The sequence below is a fragment of the Budorcas taxicolor genome, chromosome 11 (assembly GCF_023091745.1).
Source record: "Budorcas taxicolor isolate Tak-1 chromosome 11, Takin1.1, whole genome shotgun sequence".
NCBI lineage: Eukaryota > Metazoa > Chordata > Mammalia > Artiodactyla > Bovidae > Budorcas > Budorcas taxicolor.
The window spans coordinates 157,037,811-157,050,147 of record NC_068920.1 but is presented as its reverse complement, the minus strand read 5'-3'; the positions used below and the strand labels follow the sequence as shown (position 1 = coordinate 157,050,147).

At 55.0% G+C, this 12,337-nt stretch overlaps 2 protein-coding genes across 4 annotated transcripts in view; one reads left to right on the top strand and one right to left on the bottom strand.

The window, feature by feature from the left end:
* The window catches only part of ANGPTL2 (angiopoietin like 2), a 36,164-nt gene extending 32,401 nt beyond the window's left edge, over positions 1 to 3,763 (top strand). Inside the window, exon 5 of the mRNA XM_052647835.1 lies at positions 2,047 to 3,763. Coding sequence (XP_052503795.1) covers positions 2,047 to 2,246 — 200 coding nt within the window. The 3' untranslated portion in view covers positions 2,247 to 3,763. The remainder of the gene's footprint in view (positions 1 to 2,046) is intronic.
* Positions 1 to 12,337, bottom strand: part of RALGPS1 (Ral GEF with PH domain and SH3 binding motif 1) — a 300,327-nt gene that overhangs the window by 139,683 nt on the left and 148,307 nt on the right. The window lies entirely within an intron of this gene.

Below are 12,337 nucleotides of genomic sequence, written 5' to 3'. Positions count from 1 at the left end.
CGGGGGGTGAGAAGCAGGTGAGAAGGTGAGAGTGCGCCTGCAGTGCTCTGCCTGGGACTCGGGAGACTTGGGCTCTGGGCGGGGACAGGCTCTCAGGTGATGTGTTCGTGCAGCGCTGTGGGGAGCTACTGAGAGGAAACCGGGCAGGAGGGACGAATCCACCTGCCCAAGACTGCAGGCCTCAGGGCCGGATCTTTAGTAAATAAAAAGCTAGAGAGAACACAGAAACCCCTGAGGAGCACACACAGCCCGGCCCCGGGGCTAGACATCAAATCCCCCGAGTGCATCTCAAGGCTCCACCTCAGCTCCTGGGGACGAGGGGCCCTGCGCCCTTGTCAGGTGGCAGAATTCATGGCTCTTCTGCAAGGGGCTGAGCCCCACTTCAGGCCGAGGCTATCTATTCTCGCAGGTGAACCTGGCCCCCTAGTCCCAGGCTACAGGCTATCCCCCACTTTGATGATGCTAGTGGTAAAGAATCTGCCTGCCAATGCAGGAGACTCAAGAGATGTGGGTTTGACCCCTGGGTCGGGAAGATCCCCTGGAGGAGGAAATGGCAACCCACTCCAGTTTTCTTGCCTGGGAAAATCCCACGGACAGAGGATCCTGGTGGGCTACAATCCAGGGGTTTGCAAAGAGTCAGACACGACTGAGCGACTGAGCCCCAGGAACTCCCTGCTCTTCAGAAAAGCCCGGCTGCCTCCCCACCTTCCAGAGGGGTCCCTACCCCAGGTCCCCAGGCGGCAGATGGGGACATGCCCACACCTCCACCTACTCCCTGGCACAGAGCTGACCCTGCCGCAGGGGCCCCCAGGAGGCGGCGTGTCTGCTGAGACCGGGGCTGCCCAGGCTTCAGGAAGATATAACCCTCTGAGCTGGTCGGACACCAGGGACAGAAGGCTGGCTTATAGCCATTATGGGGAGCAGCAGAAGGCTGCTCTGCGACCCCAACCATCAGGCCCATTCGGCAGCAGGGTCACTGGACGTGAGGCAGTGAGCTCCCTGTCCCTGGAGGCATGTGGGGCAAGCTTAGGAGGGGCGTCCGCTGGCTGAGGGAAGGCTTGGCTGTGGCATGCCCAGCGCCCTGCCCTCTGAATCCAACACAACCACTCGGAGTCCGTGACCTCGGGTCATAGCCCAAAGGAGCCAGAGAAGAACTCTGGGAAGACCTGGGCTACTGGGGCTCTGGGCGCCTGGCGCTGGGCCTCCTCTCGGCGTTCTGCCTCAGCCGGCCTGCTCCCTTCTCACCTCCCACCATGGCGGCTTCTGGAGCGGAGCCGCCAGACCCGCTGGGTCGCCAAACCCACAGATCTGATAAGGCAGCCCGTTCACTGAGTGGGGTGCCCCCCTGGGCCTGACAGTGTCTTCCCCACTCCTGGGAAGGGCGATGCCCCTGCATGCCCGCTTGTGCCTTGCCCACACTTTTACTGGTGTTCCGAACTGCTTGTCCTTGGCAGCACAATTGAGCATGATATGAGGGTGCCAGAAACTTTATGAAAATATCTTGCTTTTGTGAAAAAAAAAAAAAAAAATGCCTGGATGACAGGCTAGGGGGAAATAAAGGAACATTTCATCCTAAACACTTCCTTTGCCACCCTCGGAAGACTCTTGATCTAATAGTTTCAACGAAAAAGAAATTCCTAAGAAAAAACCTTTGGCTCTCAACCCGCCCACCTCGGGTCATTTCCGTTTTCTGCAGAAACCCGGGGTGTGGAGCCCTCCCTGGTGCTTGCTCCGCAGCTAGCCCTGGGCTAGTACTTAGCCTCCTTCAGCTCCCAGGTGGGTCCTACCTACCTTGTGTGGGGGCATCGCTTCATCCTTGTTTTACAAGGAGTGTTCAGGGGCTCACCAAGGTTAGGTTGCTCGCCCAAGATCACAGAGCCCCAGTCGGAGGGAAGGTCTGAGCAGGTCTGAGGCCCCATGCCCTCTCTGGCATCTTTGTTCCAAATCCCCCCCAGTGGGTGGGGGTCCCTCTGAAGCCCCTCGAGAGCAAACAGCGGACACAGGTCAAACCTCCTCCCTGAACTTCTTACTCTTTCTCTCCTGCAGGCAACTGTGCCCACTACCAGAAGGGGGGCTGGTGGTATAACGCCTGCGCCCACTCCAACCTCAATGGGGTCTGGTACCGCGGGGGCCACTACCGGAGCCGCTACCAAGACGGGGTCTACTGGGCTGAGTTCCGCGGAGGTTCCTACTCGCTCAAGAAGGTGGTGATGATGATCCGGCCCAACCCCAACACCTTCCACTAGGCTGGCTCCCTTCAGGGCCGCAAGGACCGGGACGCTGGACTCTGATTCCCCAAGTCACCGCAGCAGATAAATGCGACCGATCTCTGTCCCTAATACTCCTCTGCACCTCGGACAGCCCTTCGTGTTTCCAGACAGGACAGGACTGCACACAAGTCTTTCTTTAAGTAAATTAAGTCCCTACAATGAAACACACCTGCAAAGTACCTTCGTAATATACACGTGTGTGAGCTGACCTCGTGCACCTGTATGTATGCCGCATATATATGCATTTAGATATATACCCGTGCCATATATCTAGATACATATATATAGGTTTGCCGTATATACTGAAACATGCGTATATTCAACTCTCAGACGTTGAGGGCTGCTCATGACAGCTCTGCTCTTAGGAGAAGAGCACTTCATTCGTGTTGTGTTACTTGAGTCTGAGGGCGCATTGCAGACCGCGTCGCTCCAGTTCTGACAGCAGTGCTTGGTGTTCCCCGAGCCTGGCTGCTCCTAGGGCCGGCCACAGTGCTACCCTCTCACACCAGGCTTCCCAACCTCCTTGCTCAAGATCCTCTTTGGCACCTAACCCAGTTTCAGAATACCCTCGCCTCTCTATTTCTAGCCTTCTCCTTGTTCTCAGGACAGTTCACCACCTCCCCAGCCAGCCAGCCAGCCGCCCACCCGCCTGCGCATTTACTCCGCCCTGTTCACTAAGTCCCTTCTGCGCTCCAGTCCCAGGCACTCGAGTTCCAGGCACCTTTCCTGTTCTCCTCTCCTGGCCGACTTACTCCTCACCTTTTCTGTCCCCCTGTGCTTTCTTCCCGGGCAAGATTCCCTAGCTTCTTAGTAGGAAACAGTCTGGACTCCACGTGGTCAGGAAAGGGAAAGTCAGGCCCCAAAGCTCGCTCTCGGCTGCGCGGACAATGGTTAATTTCAGTCTCGTACCTTCCAGCCACACGCTAGCCTACCTGCCATTTTAACCTCCGCAGAAATAATAGCCTACCTTGCCAGAAGATATTCAACTGAAGAGAAACCACCATCCAATTGTTGGGGGCCCCAAACGGCTACAGACCAAAGGTGCCATGCTCTCAGGCTGACTGGCGTCCACATCTCGTCTCCAGACTACACTTCCCCAGAGACCAGGCACCTCAAAAACGAGAACTGGCCACTTGCCGTGAGTTAATGAATAACCAGGGGCCACGGAGCCCTCGGTCAGCACATTGCTGGCCCTGAAGCATCAGGCTCGGTACTGCTGGGACTCTTGCCAAGCAGGGAGTAAGGGACAAACAAGAAGGTGAGACCCTCCTGGAGGGCGCATGGGTCAGGGCGGGCGGGTGAGACGGTGGAACGTTTGGTACTGTTTGCGTCCGGCTATGTGCCTATTACCTCAGCAGTCTCACAAGTGTACCATGTAGCACGTTTTGTGTATATAAAAGGGAGGGTTTTTTTTTTTTTAATATATTCTCAGATTATCCTTGTAATAACACATCTGCAATAAAAGCCGTCTGCGCTATTTGGATGTATCTACACCATGTGTTATTGTTTTAGAAAGCCTTCCTGGGGCCTCTGACACCACAGCCTCTTTGAGTAACACCAGGAAGAGATTCGTCCACCAAAATCTATTAAATGACACTCCACTCTACCTATCCCTGGTTGCCACCCGCGTCCTCAGGAGTCCCATGACAGAACCTCAGGCCACAAAGGCTCTCTGGAGACCTGCCTCCTTAAGTCCAGTTGTATTCTGGATGTCTCTGCTGGATATAGGCAGTGCAGTCAACCCCTAAAACACCCTTCCCCAGGTCTGGTCCCATTTCATCAAATGGCACCATCTACTCAACTGTTCTGGGCTTCTCTAGTGGCTCAGATGGTAAAGAATGTGCCTGCAAGGTGGGAGACCCGGGTTCGATCCCTGGGTCGGGAAGATCCCCTGGAGAAGGGAATGGCTACCCACTCCAGTATTCTTGTCTGGAGAATTCCATGGATGGAGGGGCCTGGGGGGCTACAGTCCATGGGATTGCAAAAGTCAGACACAACTGAGCAGGCACGCCTACTCAACTGCTCGGGCCAGAAGCAAGGACTCCTCCCTCTCCCTGGCCATGGTCTACCACCTCTCTGTGCAGGGCCTCTTCTCCGCCTTGGTATAGGCCTTCCTCCTCCCTCCCCTTGACTGAGGCTCCCCACCAGACCAGGAGCCCTGTGCCTTCGCCTTCCTCGTTTCAATACGACTTCCACACAAGCTGCTAGAACCACCTTCAGTGGACAGGGAAGGCGTTTCTGGGTGTGACGGGAAACCCCAAAACCGTAAACGGAAAGACAAGGAATAGGACTAAAGAAAATACCACAGTTTTGCCCTCTGACAAACAAAGCAAAATAAAACACGGCCAAGACTGAAAAGCAAATACTAAATGAGAGAGAAATTTAGGATTGACATTCATGCTGTACCAAGAACTCTTTCGAATTATGAAGAAAGATATAAACACTGTTATAGAAAACTTGGTGAAGCACACACGGTGGAAGACTCACAAAGGGCCAGCAGACAAGCAAAGAGGAACCAGAGAGGCACATTAAATCAAGCACAGCCCATCACACGGTGCCTGGCGGACTGGCAAAGACGAGGAAAGGTCAGTCTCCATGCTGACAAGGGAACAGAGAAGAAACACGTACTCCGTGTACTCTGGATGGAAGTATAAACTGATTCAATACTTCTGAAGAGCAGTCTGGCAATGCATATATCAAAATTTGAAATGCACTTAAACCTTTGGACTCACCAATCTCTCTTCGTGATAACCAAGCAATGGTGCCATATGAGAGCCTTTTCTGGCAGAGCTGTCGTGTGGAGAGACTGATGCTTACTGAAGCTTACTGAGTGCTGGGAACTGGACTTGTGTCCACGTATGTGATCTCACAGCAGCCTGTGAAGGAGGGACTATTGTTCTCACTCCACAGTAGGGGAGAAAGTGGGGCTTGCAGCCAAAGTGCTGGTAAAAATGTGCCTGCAGGATTATTCCAGAAGGTTCTGGGTGTCAGGCTCTAAGGAAAGAGTTCTCAACTCCCTTCTCCCAAACCCCCAGTCAGTGGTGGGGGTCACAGTGGAATCTGGACACTACCAAGGGTCCTCAACTTTGGCCCAGACCATGCCCACCCCACCCGTGGATACCTGGAGTGGAGTGCGTGGCATGCAAGGATAGAAGGCAGAGGAAGACAGAGCCTAACCTAACCGGTCACTGGTCATCTATACAAACCTCAGAGCTGCGAGCTCGGGAGAGAGGGATGAGGGGCAGCAACTTTTTTTCTCAACTGGTTGGGAATCCAACAAAAGCAGGGCATGACACCACCGTTCTCCAAGCCCCACTCACCCCGATACCCAAAACTGTTGTTGTTGTCGTTCAGTCGCTAAGTCATGTCCGACTCTCTGCAACCCCATGGACTGCAGCACGCCAGGCCTCCCTGACCCTCACCATCTCTCAGAATTCACCCAAGTTCCTGTCCATTGAATCCACGATGCCATCCGACCATCTCACCAAGCCCCACCCACCCTGATACCTAAAACTGGGTCTTGGTCAAATCATACCCCAGCTATGTGGAAGGAGAGGAAGGAATAAGCGCATCAGAGACTAGGAAATCCACTCTCCCTGGGGTAAAACGGCGGAAGGGGAGCAGTTCACCAAACCAACAGCATCAAAGAAGAGAACAGGGAGAGGAAAGGGTGGTGCTCAGAGCACAGCTCCTGGTGCTCCAGGAGTCGCTCCCCAGCCAACTTGCAGCCCATCAGCACTCAGCCCGACCAAACCCACATCCACAGCCCTCCTCCTCCCCTATCCCACCCAGGGACTTCTAAGGGGACAGTCACTGGGCTCCTCCTGCTACTAAGGTCTTCACGGTGAGCGCATCCACAGACAAACCCCGGAGGAAGTCAGTGAAACCCTGGTGGACAGAGGGCACCCACCTGCTGGACTCCTGCGGGGAACATGGCGGGAAGACAGAGTGACGCTGAATGGCACCCCTCCCCCGAACCAAGCGGATCTGAGCCAAGACTGAAAACAGAAACCTTTGAACTACTGCAAACATAGGGCGGGAATCCACGACGCTCATAATCCACAGGTGCTTTGTGGGAACTCAAGGGTCCCCTGATCTCCCAGGAGCACCTCATCCATGTATCGGTTCAGGAAAGACTCTCAGTTGCAGTAAGGGAAAGCTAGAGAGCTGGATTAAACAGAAAAGGGAACGTTTTTTAAGTGTAACAAAATGTTAAACGGCCACTCTTTCTGCCTGTTTTACCTGAGGCTCGAAAGGCTAAGGACAAAATAATAGCTGCCAAAGGTTCCCACATTCTGGAGCAAGGTGCAGGACCATCCCTGTGAGGGGGTGGCTCCACAATGGTTCTGCAGCATCAGCTGACTGCCCACCTGGGGCCTGTGTAGGAGGCTCAGAAAGTGCATCCCAAGGGGTGGGGGTGGGCGAGGGGGAGAGGATGAGTTGTCCCCATGCTATGCTCCCCACCACCACAGGGAGGGTAGGTGCTCCCCACCCGCCCTACTCAAGTCTGGCGAGAAGAGCTTCCAGGGACCGTTCCAGGAGCCTGGCGTGGGTGAGTGTCAGCACTATCATCTGACTCATGCCTCAAGTCTGCAGGCTGGGGCGGGAAGCAGTGAGAAGCGGTACTGCACTGCGAGCCAACGGCAAGACCACAGTGGGGGGCAGGGAGACCCGGACATGGGTCCTAGGAACCAGGGGGCTGCCTGCATGGAGGGGAGGGGGCAGTGCTGGAGGCCCAGGGGCCAAGGAAGGGCACTGCTCCCACGAAGGGAGTTGAGTCAGAGGTGCCCAGGATGGAAATTCTGAAGCAGCAGCAGCAAAGGAGAAAGGAGAGCAAAGCGAGGAAAAGACAGAGCGTGCGTGCTGGCAATGGGCACGCGCGCAGGGCGCCAGCTCTGGCTCCAACCTCAGGGGCCACACCAGACGGACCTGTCACGTCTGTCCCCACCCCGAGGGCCCCAAAGCTCGTGGCCCAGCGGGGAGGTGGGCTCTGGTGGACTGAGCGTGTGCCTCCCCCACCCCAGGCCTCCTGCCCAGCCAGGCTGTGGGAGCCCAGGCTTCTGAGCCCTCCCCTGGACGGTCTGCAGGGACGTGACTGTTAACAGCAGAGAGACTTTAGGGCCTGCTGAGTTCCCTGGGTTGACTGAGAAAAGAGCTAATCCACAGAGCAGGCTGGAAAGGACACTGGGGAAAAATAAAGTCGGTTTCTTCTTACACCTGATTGAGTCCAGCTCCTTTAATAAGCTGGTTACATAAGGACACGAGGTATCTCCCGGAGTCCATGAGCAAGGACGCAGCTGGGCCTCACGAGGGCCAGGAACCAGAAACTGCCTGGAAGTCCTTCTAAGAGGTCAGGCGGCTGCCTCTCGGCCTCTCTCCCTTCACTTCCCCTTCCCCTTGCCTGCAGGATCTCTGTTTCTCATTGAGAGGATCTGCTTTTCCCAGCACGGAATTTCTGAGCTCACGTGTCCTCCCCGACTGAGTGCCAGCCAAAGACCTGAAGGCTCTCTCCTCCCTGGCTAGCTCCCAGCCAGGGGACCCAACTGGCCTGTTCCGGCTGGTCGTCCACCTCACTTCTATGGACTGGGCTCCAAGCAGAGCTGCGTGGAAGGCACGCGGCTGCTGGTGCTCAAAGCAGTGGAAGGAGTAGGGGAAGTTCCCAGGGTCCCATGGGAGGAGAGGTCAAAGCTGGCGCTGTTCCCGAGAGGGTGTCTAGGCGATACTCCAGCTGTGGTCGGAGACCGCACTTCGCCAGCTAGATGGATTCTGTCCATTACTCGTTACATCGTGTCCCGTTCCCAGCTCCTCCCCTGCGGACGCTTGCCCTCCCAGGCTCAGCTGTGTCACTAAACATGACACACAGCTGTGCCCAGATGGGGCTCTTCCTGCCCTTCCTGGATACATGGAGTTTCTCAACAGCCTCCATGGATACAGGAGGCCACGAGTCCCCTGCTGCTGGGCTCTTCCAGGCAGTATTTCCTCTAGATAACACTCATGCCACCCACCACCTGTGGGTGGGTGCTTTCCATGCACCAGGCACCATGTGTGTCTCTCTAAACCTTCACAACCACCCTGTGAGGTGGGTTCTACAATTAGCCTCCCTTCGACATAACAGAACTTGAGGCTCATGCGCCCCAGGTGACTGGCCTGAGAACATGTAGCCTGGGACACTCAGGGTTTGAGCTTGAGCTTGTCTGACTCTTGAGCTCCTGCTTCTGGGAGGGTTAGATCTCAGTCCCCAAAGATGAAATGAAACCACTAAGGCTCCTCCCTCACTCCATCATCGCATCCCTGTGTGTCTGAGGATCACGAGGCATGGAGTCTGCTGCCCACAGAAGCAGATGTGTGAGGTGGCCGGCCAGCCTGCCTGTGCAGAAGCAGCTGGATGGATGGTAGGGCCCCAGACGTCAGGAAGTCAGGCCAGGGCTGTTTGCCCAATTTAGCCCCATGCTGACAGCAGAGAAGAGTAAGGGCAGTGATGGAGGACATTGCTCAGCTTTCTGGGGCTTCCAGTCCTTTGCCAGGACTCACGGGGCTGGCCCTGCCTTTCTCCTTTTCTCTTGTCAGACAATCTATGGACTAAGCCTCACCCTTTGGCATGGGGAGTGTCCCGCTTGTGGCTGGTCTGGCCATCACCTCGTGCACCAATTCCATGCCATCCAAGCCTTGGTCTGCATCCTCTGGAACTGGGTCCCCGCTGTGCCAGCTTGTCTCCCATCTCCACAGCTTGAGGACCCGGGCTTGCTTGGCTAGTCTCTCTCAGATCTCACAGTGAGGCCAGAACCAGCCCCAGTCTGGGATTTTGCCACTTGTGGACACATGTCTTGGTATCTACTATCCCTGGCGCACTCTGGTGCTCCCATCTCTCCTGACCTGGGGCATCCCAGAACACCTCACCCACACATGGGAGCCCAGACACAGATAATCCCTCCCATCTGTGCAGCCTTCCCCAAGCACTTCCACATGCGGCACCTCCCCCGCTTGCCAATGGTCACGATACATCTGTCTCCACGGGCTGGTCAGGGGTGACCCCTTCCCCCTGAGGCGGTACGTGTGCCCTCCTGGAGCTGAGGGACGTCTCACGTGAGGAAGACGGCTCCCTGGGCAAGGGTGGACCGGCCACACTGGCCCTGACCTGTAGCAGAGCCCCTCCCAAGTGGCTAAGGAGTCCAGAGGGAGTAACTAAGAGGGAATGGAATTAGAATTGCCTCTGGAGGCGTGTTTAGACACAGGCCCACACCCCAATCACCTCAGAGAGCGGGGCGAATTAGAAAAAGCACGCAGCTTCCTTGGAGCTGGGGAAGCCGACCCAGCCCGAGGCGAGTGTGCCGGGCGTGGACTTCTGTCAGCGCCTCTCCACAGGGCAGCGCAGAGCTGTGCTAGGGACGCGGGGAGGGGGACTGAGGATGGACATTCAGGGCGAGAGGCAGGAAGCAGGGACAGCTGGGTGGGAGGCTGCATGGCCTAGCTGCCTAGCCCAGCCCCAGGGAGCTCAGCCTTGAGGCAGGAAGCAGAGCTTATCTGCACAAAGAACTCGTGGGTGGAGAAATGTGTATGAAAACTACAGGTCCTCCTTCCCCCGTCATTTCATCGTAAGTCACTGGTAGGCAAAGGCCAGCGCTGCTGGGAGTGGAGGAGACGGGCAGGCAGGCACAGCTGGTGGGAGCGCAGTGCAGCCCGGAGTGGTCCTCACCAGCACCACTCGTCGTCTTCACCCAGCAATTCCACCTCCGGCTCACAGTGTTTCAGAAATACCCTGGCAGGTGAGCAAAGACACACGCACAAAGGTGTTCTCCACTGCGGCATCCGTCAAAGGGGAAAAGTACAAATGACCTAAGTGCTTATCAATTGGGGCCAAACAAATCGACTCGTGTCCAGGCCCCAGTCTGACAGACCACCATGTGGCCATGGGCACCACAGAGCCACAGGGAAGAATGCAGGAGTCGGGCACTTGGTGCCACTGAACAATACCCACCGCACTGCAAGGGGAGCAAAAAGTAAGGTGCAGAACGGACTGCTCACCCCAATGTTCCCAGTTTGGTTAAAAAGGGCAAGACTCTTTGCACATGCCCACGTGCCCAGATACTTGTATGTGTGGATTCAAGTGCCCGGGAGGACACACCCACCTGTCAGCACTGGCCACCTCTGCAAAGCAGAGACTTTCTAAGGTAAATAAGTTTTACAACAAACAATGTGTCACTTCTGTCATTTTAAGAGTTTGTAAAAGGATCGCTGGGCTTCCCAGGTGGCTCAGTGGTAAAGAATCTACCTGCCAATGCAGGAGACGCAAGAGACGAGAGTTCGATCCCTGGGTCAGGAAGATCCCCTGGAGAAAGAAATGGCAACCTACTCCAGTATTCTTGACTGGGAAATCCCATGGACAGAGGAGCCTGGCGGGCTACAGTCCAGGGGGGTCTCAAAAGAGTCAGACACGACCTAGCGACTAAACAACAGCAACAAATGGACATGGTCAGTGTGAGCAGAATGGCACCACTGGGCACAGCCTTCCTGGCCCCACAACATGCAGCTCTCGCCCCACTGCCCCCCAGCACCCCAGCCCTAAGCAGGCACTCGTGGACGCTGAAGACCTGGATGCCTTACTCTAGGCCTTTCTGAGGATAACTTCCTGGGACCTTTCGGGCCTCGTCAGCCTGTCCTCAGGCACCCTTCTTGCTCACAGAGCAGCTGGAATTCACCATCTCTGCCCTAGAGGATTTCCTCCTCTCAAAAATAGCTTCTGAGAGGGACCCAGAACTTCCTGCTTGTCCCAGAGAGCCATCTGACAGTCTTTTTTCTTATCGAGTTTTTTTTTTTAATGATAAGTATTTTACAGCAAACAATTATTGTTTACTCCATGTAGAAGATTATCTGGGGTTCATGGCATGCAACAATTTTCTCTTTCCAACAACCCCATGAGGTAAATCCTGTGATTATTCACATTTTAAAGACCATGGAGGGAGGCAGAGGGGAAGCAAGTAACATTTCCAAGATTACTCAGCTAATTAGCGGTGGAGTCAGGACCTAAAAGAAAGCGGCTGGCCAGCAGACCCCTGGCTCTTAACTATTCCGATATACTGTCTCCAAAAAGTAAACAGAAAATAGCATACGTCCGTCTAGTCAAGGCTATGGTTTTTCCTGTGGTTATGTATGGATGTGAGAGTTGGACTGTGAAGAAGGCTGAGCACCGAAGAATTGATGCTTTTGAACTATGGTGTTGGAGAAGACTCTTGAGAGTCCCTTGGACTGCAAGGAGATCCAACCAGTCCATTCTGAAGGAGATCAGCCCTGGGATTTCTTTGGAAGGAATGATGCTAAAGCTGAAACTCCAGTACTTTGGCCACCTCATGCGAAGAGTTGACTCATTGGAAAAGACTCTGATGCTGGGAGGGATTGGGGGCAGGAGGAGAAGGGGACGACAGAGGATAAGATGGCTGGATGGCATCACTGACTATCGATGGACGTGAGTCTGAGTGAACTCTGGGAGTTGGTGATGGACAGGGAGGCCTGGTGTGCTGCGATTCATGGGGTTGCAAAGAGTCGGCCACGACTGAGTGACTGAACTGAACTGAAGGAATCCGAGGATCAATGGCTTGTCCTGAATTTATGGGTTCACAGAGCCCTCTACATAAACAGTCAAGAGCAGGTAGGAAGTAATTCCTTCCTCTTTGCCCCTGCACTGGTCCCTCGTTGCAGACGTCAGCTCAGCACCCACAGCCCAAGGGTACACACCTCCATCTTCACCACTAGAAGCCCAGACTCCAGAGACTAAAGACCAGAGGGGGAGAAAAGGAGTCTTTCCCTTCCTAAAGCCTGCTTTCCATAGTCTGGAGTTCAGCCTGAGGCATCTGCTCTGTTTGGGAGATTGTCAATAGAAATCACGTCCTTCTTCTGGGTCGGCCCTACCTCCACAAGGGAGCAGGTCTCAGCTCTGGGCTTCCACTGATACAGCAAACCCAAAATACATACAGGAATTGCTGGCTTGTTCCACCACTGTGTAGGCCGCCTTGTGGGGGTAGCTCAGCATTTCCTGATTCCTACAATTAGAACTTGCCTCTCTGTCTCTCTCT